Source organism: Leuresthes tenuis, unplaced genomic scaffold, assembly GCF_036924035.1.
Source record: "Leuresthes tenuis unplaced genomic scaffold, fLeuTen1.0.hap1 SCAF_3, whole genome shotgun sequence".
In the NCBI taxonomy this organism is placed as follows: domain Eukaryota; kingdom Metazoa; phylum Chordata; class Actinopteri; order Atheriniformes; family Atherinopsidae; genus Leuresthes; species Leuresthes tenuis.
In genome coordinates, this window is record NW_027325357.1 from 17,278,256 (window position 1) to 17,300,741 (window position 22,486).

At 40.7% G+C, this 22,486-nt stretch overlaps 1 protein-coding gene across 6 annotated transcripts in view; it reads left to right on the plus strand.

Annotated features, from left to right (window-relative positions):
* Positions 1 to 297: 297 nt before the first annotated feature.
* LOC140303440 (AMP deaminase 2-like) overlaps positions 298 to 22,486 on the plus strand; it is a 30,539-nt gene continuing 8,350 nt past the window's right edge. The window contains exons 1-7 of one of the 6 annotated variants that reach the window (XM_072382204.1): positions 298 to 532; positions 613 to 685; positions 18,118 to 18,248; positions 18,697 to 18,827; positions 19,385 to 19,453; positions 21,537 to 21,648; positions 21,749 to 21,935. In XM_072382204.1, the coding sequence (XP_072238305.1) occupies positions 676 to 685; positions 18,118 to 18,248; positions 18,697 to 18,827; positions 19,385 to 19,453; positions 21,537 to 21,648; positions 21,749 to 21,935 (640 nt within the window). In that variant the 5' untranslated portion in view covers positions 298 to 532; positions 613 to 675. Of the gene's footprint in view, positions 533 to 569; positions 686 to 2,101; positions 2,120 to 3,453; positions 3,914 to 11,464; positions 11,588 to 18,117; positions 18,249 to 18,696; positions 18,828 to 19,384; positions 19,454 to 21,536; positions 21,649 to 21,748; positions 21,936 to 22,486 lie in introns of those variants that run through there. The other 5 variants (XM_072382202.1, XM_072382203.1, XM_072382205.1 and 2 more) reach the window with 5 other exon arrangements.

The following is a 22,486-nucleotide window of genomic DNA, read 5'->3' on the forward strand; positions in this document are numbered from 1 at the left end:
GTCCACATTAAAATAATTTTTGAATGGGGATATGTAGAAGTAGTATATATAGTGTATTGAAGTATATATCTCTAACATAAATCAACAGAATAGAATAGATTGGAATAAGACTTCCAGATGAGCAAAAAGCTGTTTAGTTTAACTTCCTTTTTACATATATTGTGGTGCAAAAACTAGAGTCGTGTTCGGAGTAGTGTTTTCTCTGTCACACTGCAGAGGTCCTTTAACTACAGTTGCTGCAGATAAGACCTTATCGAGGCTTATCTAACTGACAGGACACCCTCCGCAGTGTTTCTGGGTGTGTTTGAGTACATCTGGCGACCTTTGAACCACACACCACAGCTGGCGGCTCCTTTAAAAATAAAACGTCGTCCCTCTTTTGCAGGAAAGTACATTTCCGTTAAAAAAAAAGGTAAAAAAAAGAAAAGAAAAAGAGACCTCTGGTTAACTCCTCACCAGCTTGTTTAAGGCAAGACGTTCGCGTTTTATCGCTGTTGTAAAACTACCGAAGAAGAAGGCGACACCCGTTAACGTCAGTTTTTTACACGTTAAAGAAGTTATATGAATATATGCATTTTAATACAACGTGTTTTGTTTGTGTCTCCTCTTTAGGACTTCCTGTCAACTTGAGCCTCTTTGGTCCTCCTCTGCTCCCCGGCTAAATAGTCCTGAACAATGTCAGAAGGTTTGTCACCAGAGGACACATTGCGGGCAAAAACATGTGTCTTTTCATGCTCTCGCCAATTTCTCAGATTTTAGGGCTTTTCGGATTGAGGGAATATAATTGATCTATCGGTAATCTGTACATTAAGGTGTTTGCTTTAGTGCATTTGATCTGTTGGCCATTCACCCTAATCAGTTCAAATTGAATTAGTTTATGCCTCGTGCTGAACGTTTCAACACACATTTCTGACACTAAAATGAACATTTTACTGTCCGGTAAATCTTTAAAGGGAGTTTTTGCTCCGTGTGGAAACTTTCCTGCGTGTATTTATGTCTGTATCCTGAATGTTTTACAGAGGAGTGTGTTGGCGTCGCAGTCTTAACTTGATTTCTACAACATTGATCTTTTTTGGAATTATTTCTGATTTATTTAATGAGTCTGACACCCCCCCCAATATGTGAACAAAGTCACTTTTATCCGGTGTTTGGATCCTGGATATTTTTGCAAACTACAAATAGATGCACTTGATCCAATGCATACTCTATGACTGAGATTTCAGGAAAACTACATTAGTTTGTGCTGCTAAAGTCACAAATACACTGTTCATCAAAGGGCATTATAATTTGTACAGTATTACAAACCTCTGTCTCTTTATGCCTTGGACTGAACATTTGTGTTTTCACTAAATGTACTAATATTCAAGATGAATCCCCATGCTGAAAGACTGGTAACACTGGTATGAGAGACTGTTTGAGGCCACTCTGTACAGAAGTTTCTTGTCAAATGGTAACTATGACATAACGGAGGAAGAACTCTGATTGTATCTCATCTCTTAACAAAACATGTTCAAAAGTTTTTTTTTGTCTTTTTGCTCAAGTAAGGCAACTCTTAAACTTCCTTCATTTCCAAAAATCCACATAGTATGTTTCAAAACTGACCTTTTGTGGAAAGAGCTTTCAAGCACGTAAACAGGGGCTCTGTTTCATTACAAGTCCGGTGTCGTAGTGAGCTGCAGAAGCAGTAGAGTTTGAAAAGCCGGACTGCGGATGGCAGCAGCTTTGCTCTGAAGGAGCACGAAAAGAAAAAGAAAACTCAAAGCTTTCAGCGGTATCGTGCGGTGGGCACAGACAGAGGGCTTGACCGAGCAACTGAGGCAAAGAGAGAGAGTCAAAGAGGAGATGGCACCTGCCTCTGTTTCTTTCTACGGTTCAGAGAAAGCGAGTACTTTGGTTTCTGCCGAACTGTGACATGTTCCAGGGAGTGGTTAAGTTTATTTTTTTCGAGTCTCTCAATAAAAGTAGGCCTCGGTTTTTTAGCTGTTGCTGCTGCACCAGATGGCGAGTGTTGACTCTGAAAACTAGGTCAGATTTCAGAAAAGGCTGGAGAGACCCTGAAGCATTCCCCCCCCCCCCTAAACTTGGCAACTACATAAGAAAGGATTGCTCCTTCTGCTTGGTGAGACACATCTCAGCAGACCTTATCTTTAAGATATGTTCTTGTATCGTAGAATTTCGCTGTGGTCTGTGCGGGTTTGTTTGAAATCTGCATAACATACTTAGAACACGTTGATTGAATCATGCTTTTTATTGTGCGGATATGTTCAAGTGCTTTTGGGTCTAGTTTCAGACAGGTTAGATCACTAAATATCTGTCCGCTGTCTGTGTTTTAACTCGGGAGTTTACTTGGAATAAGCGTTAGTTGCAATTCAGTGGCAGTTTGTGGTGATAGATTTAAAAGTCATCCCACAGGATCACATTATCAGCACAGAAAGCATGATGTGAAAGGGATGTTTTTGTTATTGTACTTGTGAGAACTTGGCCTGTATAATTATAGATTTTACTGAAAATGCTTTTAGTGGTGTGCCCAGAAAGGACACTTTTGCCCAACTGCATCAATTCTTTGCACCACTAGATGGAGATCCTCACTCTTTTCAAACTCTCTCTCGGTCTCAGCATTCTGGTTTGTGATATTTAACCCAACATGAACAAAATACATTGTAACATCATCATGAGGCAGTCGTAGTTTCCTGTCTGAGGTGATGCATTTTTTAAATGTTTGATTTGTAACATACAAAAGGATCTCATTGAGCAACTTTAATTGTCATCAAAAGCATGATAAGAAGAGCTTTACGGCATGAAAACCAGCATATAGATAAGGTTATCACAGGCTGTTGTTTGATGTACAGGCGAATGTTTAATATACTGTGGTGTGATGAACAACTCTGGAACTTATGAGACCTTCAAAGACTTTTTGACTCGTGTTGAGTTTATCTGTAATGAAAGACACTGGCTTTATGATATTAGACTCCTTTGACAAGTTGCTGCATTTTGAACTTTGAAACCCCAAACTTTGCTTATAAACTACTGTGACAACTTCAGAGAAAGTTCTACATGTATCGTACCGGTCAAAGGCCGTGTTACTGTCCCTTGCCGCACATTGGTTGTCACTATTTATAAAGCTTCCTGTCTGGCGGGTCTGTGCTGTGTGTGTTTGGGCTGTCTGTTTCCCCTCTGAATTTTCCAGCAAAGGGGATTGGGAGCTCCCTTGTCAGCTTACATACTTCTGTGCTTTTCCTTTCTGTTCAGTTTGACTTCTTTGCCTCTTTAGTCTTCTGCTCGTCATCTGGATCTTTTTGTTTTTGTTTTCTTTTCTCGGCTCAACACTTTCTTATGATATCTAGTGTCTCTAACTGCTAATTTTAGACAGGGTTTTGTTCTTGGCTCACCTTGGCGCTCAGCTGGAGGGGGCGTCTTTGGCCACTAGGCTTGCAGGCTGTCATGCTAACAACACACTTTTGACTTGCAATGCGCTCCTCTGTGGCTGTATTTCACCGCATTGGCTGCAGGAAGCTGGTGCCCTGGTTGCTAGGGCAACCAAGGAGGATGCCCCCCAGCAGGAACCAGGAAAGCCTTGAGCAGCCTTACGGTGCGTCGCTCTGCAGCGTGCCTGCTGACCTGCTTCTGCCTGCGAGGAGGAGGAGCGAACTTTGCAGGGGAGCTTCTTACAGACCAGTATGGGCCATGCCGCCCCTTTGCCCCACCATGAGACAGAGCTCCACCAGTAGAGCTGGTGCTCCTCTCTCCATCGGCTGGCCACTGCGCAGCTCTGACTCGCTCTGCTCAAGTAGGAACAGGAACACTGCTGTTAAGATGTCATCCTCCTCCTCCTCCAACAGCGATGGAAAAGGGAAGCCTAAACCTAAATCCACTTTCCACAAGAGAGGCAGCCTGCAGAGCACCACCAGCCCTGGTGAGTGTTGATGAAGCGGGGGTCCCATAAAAGTAAGGGGACCCTCAGCTGTGACGCCGATAAGGAGTCAGAAAATGACACCGATGCTTGTGCTTAGGCATTTAAATATTAATGCTGCTCACGCAGTTAGAGGAGAAAGTCACGAATTGGGGATCACCTTAAAGATTTGTAATTGGTCGCTCTGTTGGGTTTCTTGTTGTTATTGAAGCATTGCCTTAAATCAGTTTGAAGCGTGGACTGATGCTGAATATTAAGCATTCAGCTTGCACGCTTCTCTTTGTTTAATGCACTTCTGCAACCCACTGAACTGCAAAGGTGAGGTGTGAGCGAGATGGATTCAATCAGTTACTTAAACTGCTGTTGATTAGATTTGAATATCTGCTCATCAGTTCACAAACTACTTGTTTAGCTACTCCTCATACAAATGACATTTAAAGAAATTTATTGCTGATATCTATGCATGTGAATTGGAAATGAGAGATAAACTTTCACATATGCTTTTCTTAAATAAATAGCTTGTTTGGCTGATGATTTTTGGATCTTTGCCCTCCCCCTCACGGTCACACCTACAGTTTTATCAGGGGTCCACCGGCTATGGTTTGTGTTTATCTCATCAGTTCTCATCCCATCAGAGAGGTGGGATTGTTTGTGTTGCATATTCTCCTCTCTTGTCACGTTGATTGTTACTTCATCCAGTGATGAAGTTTTCCACCTTATAAGTTTCAGTTAGATTATTCTATCAGTGCCTTTGATGAGCTTTGATTTGAATCACTGGACTTTGGAATTGAAATGCTTTGATTTTTCACCAAAATGTCTGAAATGCAGTTGACAGGATGCTGTTTTGAGTCCAGCTGCTTTTCAAGATTTCTTTTTGATCTTTTTGCTACATAACAGCTTGATGTTCATTATGGTAGAGATGTTCAGCCTTTGATAGGATTCTATAGATGAGATTTATCTTTGAACGCTGATGAAGACGCTGATCTAACATTTTTTGCTCAGACTTACTGTCACCTGCCTGTATCTCGCTAACGTAGGGCTTTTATTAACTGTTAAGCAATTCGTGCTTCTTTTCTTTGGAGGAGAAACCACAGAGCCAGATCAGTCATTCATCCGTGAGAGCAGTTAAATGTAAATTCTGATTTGGTTTGAAGCTACATCCTTGGTGTTCCTCCGCACTTAGCAGAGAGTTAAGAGCGACGCAGCAGCACATCTGAAGCAGTAACTCATCGACGCACTCTGTACAGTATTTGCTGAGGAAGCCTGTGTTTGCTGCAGTAATAAATAACTTAGAAGTCTCTCCGTTCGTGCAGTCACTTAAGTCCTCTCAATTAGCCACTTGGCTGAGCACCGTGCACTCACAGTCTTTCACGAGTGCCACATGAAGGCTACTCGTCATGGTACTTCCACTTGACCACATCAGCCAGTTAGCATTCTTTCATGCAAATTACTGCTGTTAAAAATCCACATTAGGTGTAGGGTGACCTGATGGAGTTGTAAACAAGTCACAATCCCAGTCCATCAGTAACTGATTTGTTACCACTTGTAACCTCAGCAGGAATAGCTCCATCTTTTCCTTTTTTTAAAATTTTAAATAGCATATTTCAAGCCCACCGAAACGTTTGAAGACATTCTCTGATGTAACTGCTGGGGTCGATTCTGCGTGTGGAAACGCAGATTACTCAGTCAGCTCTCTCATCTGCAAGACTACGTCTCTGCCTGCAGGCTATACTCTCCCTCTGGATCTTCACTGCCTCACATCATAAAGCAGAATATGTAATGTCCTAGCTTTGCAGCCGAAGTTATGACGTGATCTATAGCGGTTATTAAAGTATCTAGCAGAGAGGTGGGAGGAGGGAATTCCTCTGCTTTCCTGTCTGTTGTGCCCCGATACTCAAACTCCTGTGTTGATGTCCATTCTAAATCATAGATTCACATTCAGTGATCGCCGCCTCATTACCTGCATTTCATACTCAATTTTTGCAGTTTTTATGGTATTTAATTTTGTATAGACAGTAAAGTCCATAGCTTGTACATTTTCAAATACATTTGCATTTGAGACAAGACACTATTTATGTACACTATGTAGTTAATGAGAGTATCTCTCCTCCTTTCTTATGAATCCATGATTATATTTGCCAAGGAGGTTTTAACCACGACATTCAATCATTTGTATTATTAGACAAGTTGTCCTTTTCTCTATATACGTGTATATGAAAAGCAACAACATACTGGTATTGGTCTTCTCTTTTAACAACCTGGAGTGTTGTCACGAGACATCCACCTGGGACAAACAAGTTAGCTTTCCGCTTAACTTTTGTTTACGGTCTGTCTGTCTGTCTTGGTAAGACTCACAAAGTCAGAAAGTTCAGTTTTCTGTGTGAAAAAGAAAAAGGACATAAAATGTGCTTCAGGCACGAAACGTCCATACAAAAATACAAAATACACAACGCTTAGAAAGTTATGCTGGCTGTTCCAAAAAAGTGTAAAAAACATAGATCATGTCATTCTACAGTCTAACAGTTGAACCCGCAGTGGTTGGTGCACTCCCTCTTCTCCTCCAGCCTCTCCCTGCTCTGGTTTATCATTAATTTGATAGGTTGTTCCTGCCGCTGCATGTTCCTGCAAGTCTGCATTGAATCTCTGTGTGTTCAGCGTTTTATGACTTGTTAAGTCATATAAGCTGTTCTGTTACTGCCTAAGGGCTTTGTTACTTCCTTATCCATTAGCACATCAACACCCAGTTGCCCTGAGAACGTTAAACTGACTTGCTTGCATCCTCTTTGCCTGCCCGTCTCATCCCATCCCATTTTTATTCACTTCACTATCTCACCACTAGAGGGAGACTCTGTCACGAAAGGGCTGCACTGAGTCCTGCATTCTGTGTGGACGAGGGTGGTTTGTCAATGTCTTGAGCCTCTGCCGGTCCTGCTGTCAGATATGACAGAGAACCAGTTTACTTGGTGTTTGGGTGGAAAATTCCAGCTGAGCTATGAATAGCTCAGTTGATTCCTATATAACATGTCAGTTGTGGAAAAGGGATTTTAGAGAGCTGTGAACTAAGGCCTTGAAAACTATCACACCAACAGGTGGACCTGTTGTTGCAGAGGATGACCAGATACAGATAGCCAGTGCCACTACAATATCTGTCCAAACAAAACACACACAACACACACGCAAGTATGTACACAGAGAAACACACAGGAGGCAGACTCACCATCATGCCTGTCTATCGTCTCCCACTGAGGTGATTTGCAAGCTTACCTACAGTGCTTTCACACATGGTTACGATGGGTTGTATTTCATTGCAGAGGTACAGTTAAGCATGCTGCTTTGGTCTGTCTCTGCTCTCAGCATGGCGCCTAACGAAGATCCTCTTTCATTTAATCCCCCTCATCTGATAACAGATGAACCAGAGGCCGCAGATGTTTGGTCCCGAACTGACTTTTTATTGTCTTCTGACCTCAGAAATTCTAATTGTCATTCGAATTATATCCTCTCACACAGAGCTTTACAATTATAACATGTGAAAAGATGTGAACGATTTGTCTCTAATTTTGTATTATTGAGCCATAAGAGTAAATCACGCATACATTCTGCCAGTTTTATCAGTACAGTTTATCAGTACAGTTCTGTCATTTTAAAGCCAGACTATTCGCCACATTTTGGCTTTGATAGATTGAGCTATCTGTTAGTACATTAGTAAAAGCCTCATATTAAATTTGTAAGAGACAACAACAAACTCTGAGTGTAGTAACATTGTTCACAGTTTACTGTTAAAACCCTTTGTAGCATTTATAGCATTCTTTCATGGCAGTTCTGCCAAACATACAGAAGAATAAGAAAATCCAAGCATGAATATATAGTGAATATATATAATATATAGTGTTAGGAGATAAAGTCAACTAAAAACAGCAGTACTGATGTGTTTGTATATGAGTCTCATGGCACAGGACGTACATTATCAGAAAGCTACTAATTGAAGAAATAGCCCTTTTATCCTCTCTGACTTACATCCTTGACACAGCTTTTGTGTCAGTAATAGGATGCTGACCTCTTGATGTCCAAGCGCCACTAAGTACAGTGTGTTTTCACGTTGACAGTGTCAAGTGACATAGTGCACCTCTTTGCTATGTTCAGATACTTTGAGAGCTGAACCCACAGAGGCGACAACAACCGCGGTCTGGCTAATCACAGAGGACTGGAAGGAGGGTCTATCTATGTTTCTCTTTAAGTGTGTGTACATCTCCAGTCTGCATGTGTCAATACGTGTATACAGTGTGTTTTGTGTGTAGTTGGATGTGATTGTCTCGAGGGAGACTTATTATTTTGAGAACAGTCCCAGTGGACTTATGGCAGAGAAGCACATGAGCCCAAATACTGGGAAGAAATTCCATTTGAATATTTGTTCTCTTTTATTCACATGGGAAATTTTCTGCTGAGGTAGAGATTAGGTTTGCCCGACAACGCTGTTACCAGCATTGCCATCTCTTGTCTCTCGTTTTGAGAAAGGGAGTGAAAATGTGTGTACAGTTTCTCTCCTTCGCTGTTGATTACTCTCTTGGGAAACAGAAATAAACATCAGAAACAAAAACGGGGGAGACCCAAGGAGGGGGAGGAATGTAACTTGGGGGAAGATAAGCAGCCACGCACACATTGTGGTATTCACAGCAAGTAGCTGGGGTCATTTTTTTGGGATGCAAACGTCTCAGCTGATTTTATTGGAGTAGTGTCAGCGCAGAGGAGTCTGCCAATCAGTCCTTTCTGTCAAGCTCAGGGCAGAATATCAAGACAAGTTTACAGAAATGTGATGTATAAAAGACTCACTTGTAAGCCTTGTTTGTGGTGAGGGATCTGCCATCTTTTATTTCAAATCCTCATTAGACAGCTCAATCCTCAGAGGTGCTATCAAGCCTCTGTTGATAATCTTGTCAAGGAAACTGCTAACCTTACACTACATTAAAGATAGGGATAGCATTAGAAGAACTGCTGCTTATCTGCACAGAACTGTTGGTTGTTTTGCTCTTAACAATCATTCTCCAAACCTGTTTGGAGGTAAAATTTAGCCCAGAGAGGAAATGTTAGAAATCAGCTAACTGTCGAGAGAAGTGTTGGCTGAGAACACAAATATGTAAATGTATGACATCAGGGGATGTGGATTTTGAAAAACACGAGTTGAGCAAACCAAACCTCTGTAGGGAGCTCCTTGTCTCTGCTTGAGGCTGTATGAGATGCTACTTGCATAAGACGCCAAACTCTGCAGTAGAACAGCATGTAGTGAAGTTACGTTGTCGGTGAAGCAGTTATCAAATTTGAACTAAGAGCAGAAGTGTAACCTATTCAAGCTGGAACTGTTGCCTCGATGTTGCACTGTATCCTGTTTGATCAATGCAGAAAAAGATCTGAGATTCCTGGTTCTCTGCTGCATCGCATTGGATCCTATTTTTGTTTCAGTACCTCCATATCCACGGCCACGGTTCTCTACAGGAGGAGGGAGGCATGCCACGTTAAGTCTGTCCTGGGTGAAGAAGTGCAAGTATCTCAGCGTCTTGTTCAGAAATGATGGGAAAATGACTTCAGGTTCTGCCGGGCTGGACTTGATTTACCAGACGGTCTGTGTCCCGTTGCCATGAACTCTTGGTACTGAACAGAAGAACAATATCATAGTTCCAAGTGGCTGGAATGGGTTTTTCTCTTGGCTTATTTTGTGTGGTAAGATGTGTTGCTTTCACTTCTCCGTACTGTGTGGAGCCCGTTCAGGTAAAAGCGGCACATTAAAGGGAGCTTGAACTTCAACAAGTTCACCCGGAAAATCCAGCTGTGCAAATGCTGCTATAGCCCCCCCCCCCCCCCCCCCCCCAAATGGATGGCTTTATGTAAGCGGTTACATAAGGAGGAGTTAATCATTTTGACTCATAGTAGTCTTTTGTTTTGCTCCCAAATATCTTCGCTCTGCAGTTTATTGACGTTGTAAATGGAAGATTACAAAAAGCAACACTTTTAAAATGAATCCCACATCAGTTTTACTTAAGTTTTTTTCTTTCTTTTAATCAAAAAACTTCTCATGTTCACTGGTGATTAAGCTTTGGCTTGTAGCAAAAAGTCAAAGTAGACAGTGTTGATTTGCTGTGATGCAGAAAGACCTCAGCTGAACTACTGATGTCCTGCCCCTCATTACACAGCAGAAGGGTTATGAAAATACCACTCACCACAGCATTATGGGCCCGTGATGGTATGGGTCACACATCCAGAGCAATCAGGATGTTGTCCATCCTTTTTCAAATGCTGTGGGCTACATGAGCAGTATCTGTTATTTTATAAGCTGTGCTTCTGCGTATAATATACAGTCTAACTTTGTTATTGATCTATGTTAAAGATAAATACACCCAACTAGTACAGCACAGTTCATGAGTGGATCCCACTTCGGTCAACTTAATCAATCGTGCAATTATTTCTAAATGTCACTGAGCTACTTTAATGGCAGGCCAAGCCCCTTGTCATTGTGATGGCCTCTGTGTGAGTGTGCTGCGGCATCGCACAAAAACAAGGATCTGTGTGCAGTTCAGCCCACGTTGAACTATCTACCAAGGTTTAACTATCATTTTGATGTTTTGTGTGGCCATATTTGGCTGAATGTTGCTTTGCAGACTAACTTATAAAACCAAACTTTAGATAATTTGAGCTGTTTTGCACGCTGAAACACAGCACCCAGGCTCTCCTTGACATGTGAAAGAGGAAACCAAATGGCCCTGCTGGGCATCATGAGATCTGCGGTGAAGCATGATGTGAAGTACGTAAATAAGCTCACTTGGACGTAAATGTGATTGCACAAGCAGCCGCATGTGCTCACTTAAACAAATGCTGACTTTAGCTAAAAAGTTGGCACTATTGCTAACATTATGCTGGCTGAAGTGTGACAGTAACATGATGATTAAATCCTGAAAAACAGTTTAAGGCAATCTTAACATTTCTGCCTGTAAGAAGAAAAAAAAATGTTTGCAGCTTAACTGAAAAAGATGAATAAACACAGACCTATTCAGAGAGAGGAACATAATAACTGTAGAACAAAGTGATCTGCCTGTTAAAACAGATCAAATTAATAGAAACCCTATTTACAGCTTGGAGCTTTGTGTTCACAAATAAGAGGTGGGGGGGCCGAGAAGAAGTGGGAGTGGCCAGTTATCCAGGGCCTCCTCCATTTTACAGCACAATAGAGCATAAAGTGGTTCATCCCGGTCCTTCCCCTATTTTTGCCACGTGGTATGCTCCAGCCCAGTACTTAAGTCCGGGAGCTTGAAGGCTGTGCTGTTCATGCACTGAAAACCGGTGTAATCCAGGAAGCAGCTGTGACACAGAAACAGGGAAAAGAGGGAAAAGAAAACTGTCTCAGCAGCACACTGAGGGTGTCGACAGTTACTGCAGGAGAAGAAAAGGAAGCACGAAAGAAAGGGAACAGTAGGATCCTTGTGTCAGGGCAGCTTGTGTTGTGGGGAGAGCGTTCGCTGTCTCCCTCTTCTCTCATTTGCTGTCATTCTCTCTCTTCCACTGTACCAGCGGGGGAGGGTACATCAGCCGTCCCAGGCCTAGTTACATGTCCCAGCATCCCGCAAGAGCTCAGACAAGGCCACTGCAACCATAACGGAGACTGTGAGAACAGGACAAGAGAGGCAGATAGAGGTACTGTAACATATGCTGATTGATCACGAACAGTACCACTACAATGGAGAGCTTGTTCATGTGAATTTTGTGTAATCAGAAGTTTCAGCAGTTCTACATCACGTATGGTACTTATCACTGGTACTGAAATACTGCACAAGCAGCCATATCGTGCAGAATAAAGTGCCAAACAGTTTTTTTGTGTACTGGAATAAGGTAATAAGATGAAAGTAGGCAGAAGACACGGAGAGGAACTACAAAAATAAAGGGATGAGTTGAGGAGGAAATTTCATGCATTACATGGGAAAGCATTAACAGATTTGTCAGCTGTCAGAACGCAGTCTGTGAGTTGCTGTTTGTTAACATTTGGGACACATAGTCCCCACTGCTGTGTGCTGTAGTTCAGAATGATGCAGTATTACTGCCAAGTAGTTTTTTTCCCCTGAAATTCTTGAGAGTGACCTGACGAAAATTAAACATCTGGCACCCGTTCTAGAAGAGTGTTTAGCTCTCAAAAGGGTGGGCTCCAGCCGTGTGTGAGCTGAAGGAAAATAAAAATCCCATTCGGGATTGAATCTTCATTACCACTTTAACCCTCAGGCAGCCTACGCTGTGCACTGCTGAGGTCTCACTTTCTGTCCACACCGAGCTTCCTTATGAGTGTTAGTGCAGTGTTTAGATGAGCTGTCATCTGCTTTGTGTTGGTTTATTTGGGATGTAGCTGTCTCCTCTTATATGCTGTTTATGTTTTATTGATCTGGGCATAGAAAATAGAAGGTACTGAAATGCTTCTCCGTACGTATGTGTCTATGTATATATATACACACGTATGCGTGTGTGTGTATTAGGTTTTACTACTTTTTATTAGTTTTTTTTCATCATTATTATTCCCCTTCTGAATGAGGAGATGATGAGAACCGATTTTGAGAGGTGAAGATGCAAAGAAGAGGTTTATTCTCATCTGTGGTTGCTTAGGAACATCTGAAGCGTGTGTCATCACCCTCCCTCTCACGGATTAAATTGAAGTCTGCAATGAAAAAGAAACATTTTTGCTGAGGTCCAAAACCAGAAAGTAAGCTGAAACTAATTTATATTGGACCAGAATGTAAAACAAAACTCTACATACACACCGGTGTGGTTTTGTTTGTTTTCCCCTCGGCCAGTTTCTTCTGCTAACGTGCCCACAATGCTTTGCTGCATGACAACGGGGACAGCGCATGCAACAACAAGCTCTTTACTGTTTGCTTTGATCCAGTTTAACACCCCTGCAGCTCTAGATAGCGTTTATTTAAGATAATTCATCCAGTGATTTCTCTCACAAGTCAAATACAAGCAGAAAGTGTTTGATTTTACATTACTGAATTCTACATGTTTAACACAAGTGCCGTTGTGTCGTATAACAACATGTAAGACTGGGCAGTGTGCTAATATCTGCAATTAAGGACCCAGCAGAAACCAATCACAACTACACTGTAATTATAGTATTATTATTCTACAAATTTCTGCTGTCAAACTTTGGTTCATAAGTATTAGAATTAAGTTATTAATTAAGTTATTAGTGTTTTCATGATGTGTTAAAGTGGAACCCAAGTGAAGATCATGTGATTCTTGCATATGTTAATTTTGTGTTGTTTTGGAAAAAAATGATAGCTGATAATAAGACAAATGGCCAAATATAAACCATATAAATTTTTTTTTTTTTTTTAACAGTCTTGTCTCGGTACAATGTCAGCTGGGCCCCTGCCAGCCTCTTGGTTCAGGTTAAAGAAATATTTACTATCAGTAACACCTCTGTTTCAAAGGTTGGATCCAGTCAAACTTAACTGCGCATCAGCTGGAGACCCACATCTGCTCCAGAGAGAGACGCTGTGGCCAGTTTGCTGCAGTTAAAATGAAAGTGGTGGACACACCCTCTAATCCAAAGCATTATGTCAGTGTGTCTTTGTTGGAGAAATATGCAGCCAGTTAAGATGGGAGAAATAAACATGGTTTGCTTTTGCTTAAGTTTGATTTCTTCCTGCAGCTTTTTTTTTACACCTTAAACAAAAAAACTGTCTCCTAACTAGGGCTGGGTCTATATCAAGATTTTTCAAAACCGGCACAAATACCAATACCTTCACTTCGATACCGGTTCCTGAACTATACTTTTTTCGATACCAGTTTTATAATATCAATTCTAACAGAAAGGAAATTACATTAGACATAACAGTACAAATATTCACTTTTATTTTTCAGCTCAGTATTTTTCCAATCCAAGCAATTTTCTTACAGAAAAAATGAACAGCAAATCATTTCCAGTGCAAAACAGTTGCAAACAGGTGACAGGTTGGTGTAGAATAATATCCTACAATACTTTTTACTTGGCAGTTTTTATTCAAGTGTTATTAAGTTGCAGTAACATTGAGATTACTATCGGATTTCGCTGAACGTTAATTTACCTGTTAAAATGCCGCACACTGCGCCGTCCTCTGTACTCTTAGATGAAGCCGAGTCCAGTGGTAGAGATTTTGAATTATGCCGCTCGGGCTCTGTCGCGTCCACAGGCTGACTTGAATGCTGAGAGGAGGATGGTTGCAGTTTGCCCTTCTTGCAGTAAAACACTGAGCAACTTTCTGCTCTTAAATTGATTTTGTGCACGGTCAAATAATTCATTAAATTAGTCGTGTTGCTGGCCTTAGCAGCGATGACCATTGGCATCAATCTTGGTGAAATGGAGCCACGCTTTAGACCTCGTGGCATTGTTTAACCGGTTCGGCGACACACACACAACTACATACCCGGTCAACTCTAGACCTAATCTAGAGTTGGATAATATTTTCCCAAACAAAGCAATTTTTTTTCAAATCTAGACTTTTAGAATTCTATAAAAATACATGTCAAATACTACTAGATTTCACTGTAGAGTCACTGATAAGATGAATATCTACATCTAGTAAAGTTTCAGTGTAATTAAGCAGTATTGACTTGAGTTAATCCTTACATGTGTTCAAAACCTGCAGTTACAAGCTCAGATTGACATGAGCAGCAAAATATATGAAATATTGGCAGATTGACCTACTGCTACAATAACATTGACACAAAGTGACTTTACACAAACTATTTGATTGAAATCACGGAGTAACAACGTAGACCTCAACTAGCTCACACTATAGAAATGGCTGAGACTCTCCTGTGGTGAACATGCTGCTCTATCAAGCTATGAAATCCCAGTTTGTTGGTGTAGATTGAGACTATACAGCGATCCGTCATTTCACTCACTATATTTGTCAGCAGCTTAAAGAGAGCACCGTACATATGGGTAGTTTTTGCTCTTTGCTGTATTTTTTAATGCAATGTTTTTTGTTGGTGCTGCTTACCAAAATGCTTTGTGTTTATCCTTGAGCTCTTACAAAGATGTGTGCATTTTGGACGTCATTGGACGTTTGAAAAGCTAGATTAAGTTTTGAAATTCACCAAGTTTATCATTCTGAAGTGTTGTTTACCCATCACCGTGTCCTCTAGCGTTTAACCACAGCCTGTAAATCAGTGGAATAATATTTGGGAGAGCTATCTTTTCTTTGTGCATTTTCACATGATGATCACAATGGGGACCTACTCATAAAAGATTGCGCTGTAGACGTAATAGAAGCCATAAACCAAACCGACAGCCTTTAGCTACCCAACAATCATTTTAGAGTAGCTGTTGATAAATAAGTTCTTATTTAATCTGCTACCAGTTATGGTGGCCATTTCAAAAGCACAAATCCACAGTCAATAATCTTAATATCAGTCATCTCATGATGAAAAATAAACTAATCAAAGCTTCGATAAGAGTTGTGTTATCATTACTTAAGAAAACGGAATATTCTATTGACCAGGATCTGAAGTATCCAGCTTCAGACAGATCTTAAACTCACGCATAGATTTTATTCACAAAACATTTTAAAGCACATTTAAGTGAATAGAATTTGAAGAATGCGTGTTTTGCCTCTTGGGGTTTGATCTAGAATCTCATTCTCATCGAGGAAGTGCCTGTGCTGGTCTTTAGAAAGCAGAGGTAGCTCCACGGTTACTTAATGAGCACGTGGGCAGTGTGCCGACTCAGGTCTCAGGAATGCGACTCAAAGCTAAGGTGGACAGCTCTGTCAATAATATGTGCTTGTATAAGAGATGAGTTCACAATGTCGTCACGATGTTGAAGGGTTTAGACATTTCATTCTGAAATAGACAGAAATACTCACACAGCAAACCTCATTTTGAGGCAGAGCTGCAGGCCACACGGCCAACTTGTGTGCCATGGGATACTGAAAAACCTGAGTATGTCACGACTTTGCAGCAATACTGCAAAAAAGAGGTTGTACGGGTTTAATGCCCCATGTTCTGTACTTGTACACAAGTCATATGGAGTATAAATACTGCAACTAGAAGCCTGAGTCAAACATTATTTAGAGGTTATACAGACGTCTTCACGGCTGTTCAGGTCATTTATGCCTTATTTTATTGTGTTACTTGCTGTTGGAAATTTGTTAATTTATTGTCCAAACCAGCCTATCCAACTCTGGAATTCTGGAAAAAATCTGGAGGATTACACGAATACCATCCTTTTATTTCACCTGTTTGTCAATTTGAAACGCACATTATACATCGTGTAAAGACAGTAGCACGCATCTGCACATAGTTTGATGAATACCCTAAGCGGGTATTTGATAACACAATTTTAAGGAAGCTGCAACAGAAATATTTCAGGGTGTAACGCATGTTTGCTCAAGCTCTCCTTTTAGACTTCACACCGGTGGACTGTCTTACCAATATGGCTCAGATTGCAATTTTTACTAAGTTGCCGCTGTGTGCAATATTCAAACGTCTCACGATAGTTGTATTCTGTGGAGAGTTACCTTCTGCTCATTTCAAACTCCACTGCTTCAGAAGCAGACGGCAGATGGTTGAGACTAATTGTTACAGACTAGACACCGCACCAGCAATGGCTCCAATTATAGAGGAGTGAGAGCAAACCACTCCCAAAGCCAAAAACCTGAGTAAATTGCTATGTGTGCACGTATAACTAAATTGTTGCTCTCTCCCATATTTGTAAGCTATCACGGTCTTCATAGTATACCACAGAGATAATTTTAATGTAGCTTTTTGGTAGCTCTCTGTTGTCTTTGGTTTAGTCTAGAGTGTTGCATCTATCCAAGTGCCAGCATGTGCTTTTTTTTCAAGACTAAGTCCACATTTCATTTCATAGGGACATTCATGTTCTGAGATCTCAGCCTCTTTATCTAGAGCTTTATAGTTTATCATCATGATGCCAAATTTGCATTTTCCATTGGCTTCTGGCTGATTGTTGTGTTCCTTTCTCTTTGGTTCACGTCCACATTTTGATGGCTTCAGAACCAGAAAACGGCTAACAGGCTCATGTAGCTGAAAGAAGGGAACAAAGGGAGTTTTTGGCCAAAGATTGCTCAATATTGAGAGTGCTGCGTTTGCATTTTGCCTCAGCTTGTAAAAATCTGCAGGGGTCTTTTTTAGCACAGCAGCGATTCCAGTTTCATGTTACAAATGATATAACTGAACAACCTTTTTCTCTAGAAAACAGATTTCCACTTTTTGAATGTGCTCCTGTTAGTTTTAAGTATCACATGAGACTAATCTGCAGTGGCTGAGCCAAGTTTGTGTAATATAGGACACATTGAAATCTCTGGTGAACCAAACTCAAATTCTTTGCTATTTATGGTTTCACAGTCACATTTAGCTTTGTCTACTTTTACATATTTAGCTGCCCGTCTATGTTTTCAACAGACTAAATGACTCAGAATGCTTAGAAGTGGGATTGATCAGCGTTACTGTATCATCCATCCTGGGTGTATCTGAACCTCTGTGAGTTTTATCAGTCATTGCACACGATTGTGTTTGCAGTTGGACATTTGCAATGAAGAAGCTAAGTCACATTTGTGTTGTGGGGTGTAAACAGCTCACTGTCAGAGCTGTTTAATACATTTAAGCTAATTGTTGAGCTACAGGTCTCATCAATCCAGCACACCACACCACACAGCGTTTTGCCAGACATTACTGCATTTATTCACCTGGTATAATTGATGTAGTTGTTCTCCATCAGGGTCATACAGGAGCAGAACATTTTCAAGGATGCCTCACTGTTGTTCAGTTTCCATTTTTAGTTGAGTATGTGCAAAATGTGTAACCAAAAGAAACTCAAAGCTCAAATAAATTACCAAGTTAAAAGGTTTAAAGTTACTTTTTGCTAAAGAGAAATGATTTGGAATCTATCAACAGTTTAGGAGACAGCAGGAAACCACTTGGTTTTTAGATTCCTTACTTATCATTCAGTTTATCCAAGTTAAACGAGTATCTGTCAGATCGCCATCCTTTAATACAGACGTTCAGATGTTCGGCTGTTTGAACGGTGGCACTCGGGTCCATGTGCTGGATCAAACTGCTTTTTGATTTGTAATTCATAGTTTCCTTCCTTACTGGACACAGGATGACCTACAAGTAAAGACTGTAATTAAGTATTTCAGATCACATATTGGGGTCCTTCGCCTTTGTTCATATAGACCTCAGTGCTGTGTCCGGGCCCAAGCCCCTCAAGCCCCAGCGATCCCTTCCAGGGACACCCGTTTCTCTCTCGCACTATCCAGTCGACCTGCGGACATCCATGGAGGAAAAATACAAAGAGATTGCAGAGGTGAGAACTCAACATTGTATAATCATTGAAATAAAAACTCTGTGGTCGGGATTATATTTACCATGTCGTTAAGTTCAGTATTGTTTGATTTTATATGGCAGTATTGCCATATAAGTTATCTGCTAATGTCGTATCTTTAAATTGGGTCTGGATAGTAAACCTGTTGTGATTATTGTCGATAACTTCAGCTTCAAGTAAGGTCTGCTCATTGACTGAAAGAAAGCCAATAAAAGAATCAAAAGCAAGATTGAAATTTTTAAAACTAGAATTACTGCTTTACACCACATCCCTTTTTTTTTCCCCTTTTACTTTATCTGAGGGTAAATATAACTGATGGTTTTCTGTTTGTGTGAGCCTCAGTGCCTCCCACATGTCCGTGATTACATAGATGTTGAGATTGTTCCCTGTTTTATGGCACCATATATTTTATAATCTACGTTTGAACCAGGAGCTGTTCACACGCAGCATGGCGGAGAGCGAGATGCGTAGTGCCCCTTATGAGTTCCCAGAGGACAGCCCCATCGAACAGCTGGAAGAGCGACGGCACCGCCTGGAGAGGCAAATCAGTCAGGACATCAAGTGAGAACATGCAAACGGACTCCATGCACAGAGCTACTAAAATAAACTGTGTACATTGCGTCACATAGACACGGCTCTCCCTCCTTTTCCTCGCCCCTCTTAAAAGACAATGTTGCTTTCACTCTTGCACACATGCTTATAAGCTTCCAAGATGCTATTGTGTGGGCTAACTAATCCCCGCAATCAGCTCATTGAGCTAGCCAGCACTCGGCACCTGTTCTGTTGGTACATCTTCAACAACCCCAACTTTCACAAGGAGATGAGTTCTGTTTCTATTGCCAAGGTTCATGCTAACAACACCACTAAGCTGATCATTGGGTGGTTAACTGGCACGCCCTCCATAATCAGGGTTTACCATTACTAACTGATATTACTGTCCTTTATGTCTAAATGTATGTATTTTTGTGAGTGAGAGATGACTCGTTGGAGTGTGAGTTTTTGCTTGTATTTGTTTGGTCTTTCCTTTTTCTTGTGCTCGATTTCTTTCTCACTACCTCTGATGCCCATCTGCCCTTGCCTTGCCCACACTATCCTGCGCCGCTACATATCACCCCAAGGCTTGAGCCAGAGATCTTGCTCCGTGCCAAACAGGACTTCATGAAAATCGACAGTGCTGCAGACCTAGAGTGAGTGCTCTGAGCTCTGCCTCAGTACGCATGTTCAGTCTGGTGATTATTTCTGTGGTTGTCACTTTAATCATCTCTGTTTTTCTTGCTCGTTCTCTGAAAAATGTGCCTGATAACTACTTACCCTCTTAAATTGATATTTATTGTGATTGTTCTATAGTTATCCATGCCTACTCTACATTATTTAGGAACTCTGGACTTGTGTAAGTAATATCCTTCAGAACTATTGATGGGCATTTTCATCCTATTGAGATGGATCACATCCTCCCCCTGCTGGTGATGTGACAGGTGTACGTGCATATGGGTACCTTGCTGTTTGGCCATTTACTTTTTCTAAAAATAAGTATTTTTAGTTAGAAAGACAAGTCAACATTTGCATAATGTATTCCTTGGTGTGCCTTTTAGCTGAAACACGACTTAATGCATTTAGTCAGGAATGAGTCTTGCTGAGATCACTGAGTAATTCTCACTGCTCTGGTCATTATGCAGCTTTGTGGATTAACTATTGAAGTTCATTATTATGCAGAAATACCATAGTAGCTGTTACTCCTGCACAGTGGGCTTCAAAGGCACTCTAAATTATTACAGATGCATCACGAATCTAATCCACATGTGTTGTCAGAGCAGTAAGTATGTGAATGTCATTTCAGGTTGGACTTCACATATTTAGACCTTATTTAAACCATAGAAAGAAAAATGGCTTATGGCACTTAACTGCAGTGTCCATGGTTTGAATCTAGCCCCTCTCTCACCTCATTCACTGCCTAAATCTACTCTGCAAAAGTAGAACATACAAAAGTAATTATTAGTATAAACAAAATATAATAATAATAATAAACATATACACCAATCAGCCACAACATTTAAGCCTCTGATTGTCAAAGTAAAAATAGCACCAATTATCTTGTTGTTAGGGAATGGGATATATCAGAAAGCCAATGAACTTTCTCTTCTTTAATGAAGTTGATGCTTTGAAAGCAGAAAAAAGGACAAGCATAAAGATCTGAGCAAATCCAGCAACAGAAAAACTTCTGGTAACTGGGTGACTGGATCAGAGCGTCTCCAAACAGCAAGCTTTGCTACAGAGTGTTGTCTGTATGCTGCATTTAGCATCTGACAAAAGAAAGGACAACCGGAGTGAAGGCTGGTTCATAGACCCCTCCATGGCAATGGTATTCTTTGATGTTAGTAAGCCTTTTTAAGCCGTGTCATGAACACTTTCTAACAGCATGAGATAATCTGGAATGGTTTAAGGTAACTATGACGTCATGGTTATGACTGGTCTTTGTATCAGCGTTATTTGTATATAACAACTCGTATATATAAAGGCCCCACCTTGCTGCTTAAAAGACCTGAAGAATCTTCTGCTATGACACCGTCAGAGGTCTCGTGTTGCCAATGCATCAACTGATCATTGCTGTTTGTCTTCACGATGTCAGGTTGGTGGGTTTAATATCGGGCTGTTGTGCATTAAGGCTCTACAGTTTACGCTCTACATCAGGACAAAAACCATGCTGGCAAGTTGACGTCCAGAGAGAAGTAATGGCCAAAGGTTCCCAGAAGCACAGTGGCCATTATCACTGTCAGCATAAAGTTGGCTTCAGCAAGACTCACGTTGTAAACTGCTGAAAGCCTGTGTCAGAGTGTTTATTTTGTCTGTGGTCGGTCTGACTGAGTCTAAGATCATATCTAGGAGACAAGCTAATTTTTACACCTACTATAGCTACATATTAAACATAATAAACAACTATGACAGCTGATACCCAATATAGAACATCTGAATCTTGTAGGAAACTTGTATATTTCTATTTGTAAAGAACGTGAGGAGTGTTGTCTGTGATAGATGGAAGGATGTGCACATAACAAAAAGTCAGTTTTATAGTGCACATCAAGAGAAGCTTTCCAGACAAAGTGTTCAACAGTGAACTGACACAGTCCTGACCTGCAAATTAAAAGCTAAAAATGTCTTTCCTTTCTGTCAGACTTCCCCCTCACCTGTTTTCTATCAGCGTATCATTATTCTGTCTGCCTCTTGTCTTCTTCTTTGTTTTAATCTGTGCTTTCCATGTCTGTATCTGATAAGATTAATGAAGGAAAAGAGTGTGGACACTGTTGATGTTGGCTTTATGGAGAGGGAAATACCGATGGAAAGAGAGTATCAACGGGTCTCAATATCTGGAGAGGAAAAGTGTGGGGTGAGAATCTCAAATCTGTGGATTGTTTAAAAAAAAAAACTCAAGCACAGCATATTTTATTCATATTCATTTTTATTTCTGTGATTATATGCATCTCCAGGTGCCTTTCACTGACCTGGTAGATGCTGCCAAGTGTGTGGTGAAGGCATTATTCATCCGGGAGAAGTACATAAACCGTTCCATGCAGACATTTTGTAAGACCACAGCTCATTCCCTGCAGGACCTTGGGACAAGTACTCTAAATCTGGGAGTCTATGAAGATATACCAGAGACCCCTGTCGATGCTGGTATAGTACACTCACATCTAGTTTTGAACACACTCAACAGATGAACAGAAACGCATCTTTTTGTCCGGTTGATCAATTCATTAGAAAGTGAAATAGCTCTGACAGCTATCTGTTTTTAAATCTGTCGCCAAGATAAGTCAGTGCAACTGAACTGGAACCTACAATGTAAAGTCACCAAAAGTTTGTCACTAAACAAGGGGGAAGTCTTTGACTCTTTGAGCCATTTGTTTCCATCCAAGAAAAACATGAGTCAGTATTGTTTTGCATCTCTGCTTTATCGTTGAGGTTGATTCAGTTTTACTTATATAGCACCCAATCACAATGCATGTTATCGCAAGGTACTTCAAAGATAGTCCTCTTCAGGCCAATTATAATCCATTTAATTGTAATACAATCATAATCTAATCAAATCAAATGAATTAAAATCCAAATTAGTCCAATCCATACAGTGTCATTTTTAAAAAAAGCTGCCAAGCCAAGGATAATGATGGCTTTGTTTCTTATGGATGGCTCAGCCTATTTCAAAGAAAGCTTTATTTACATAACTACAT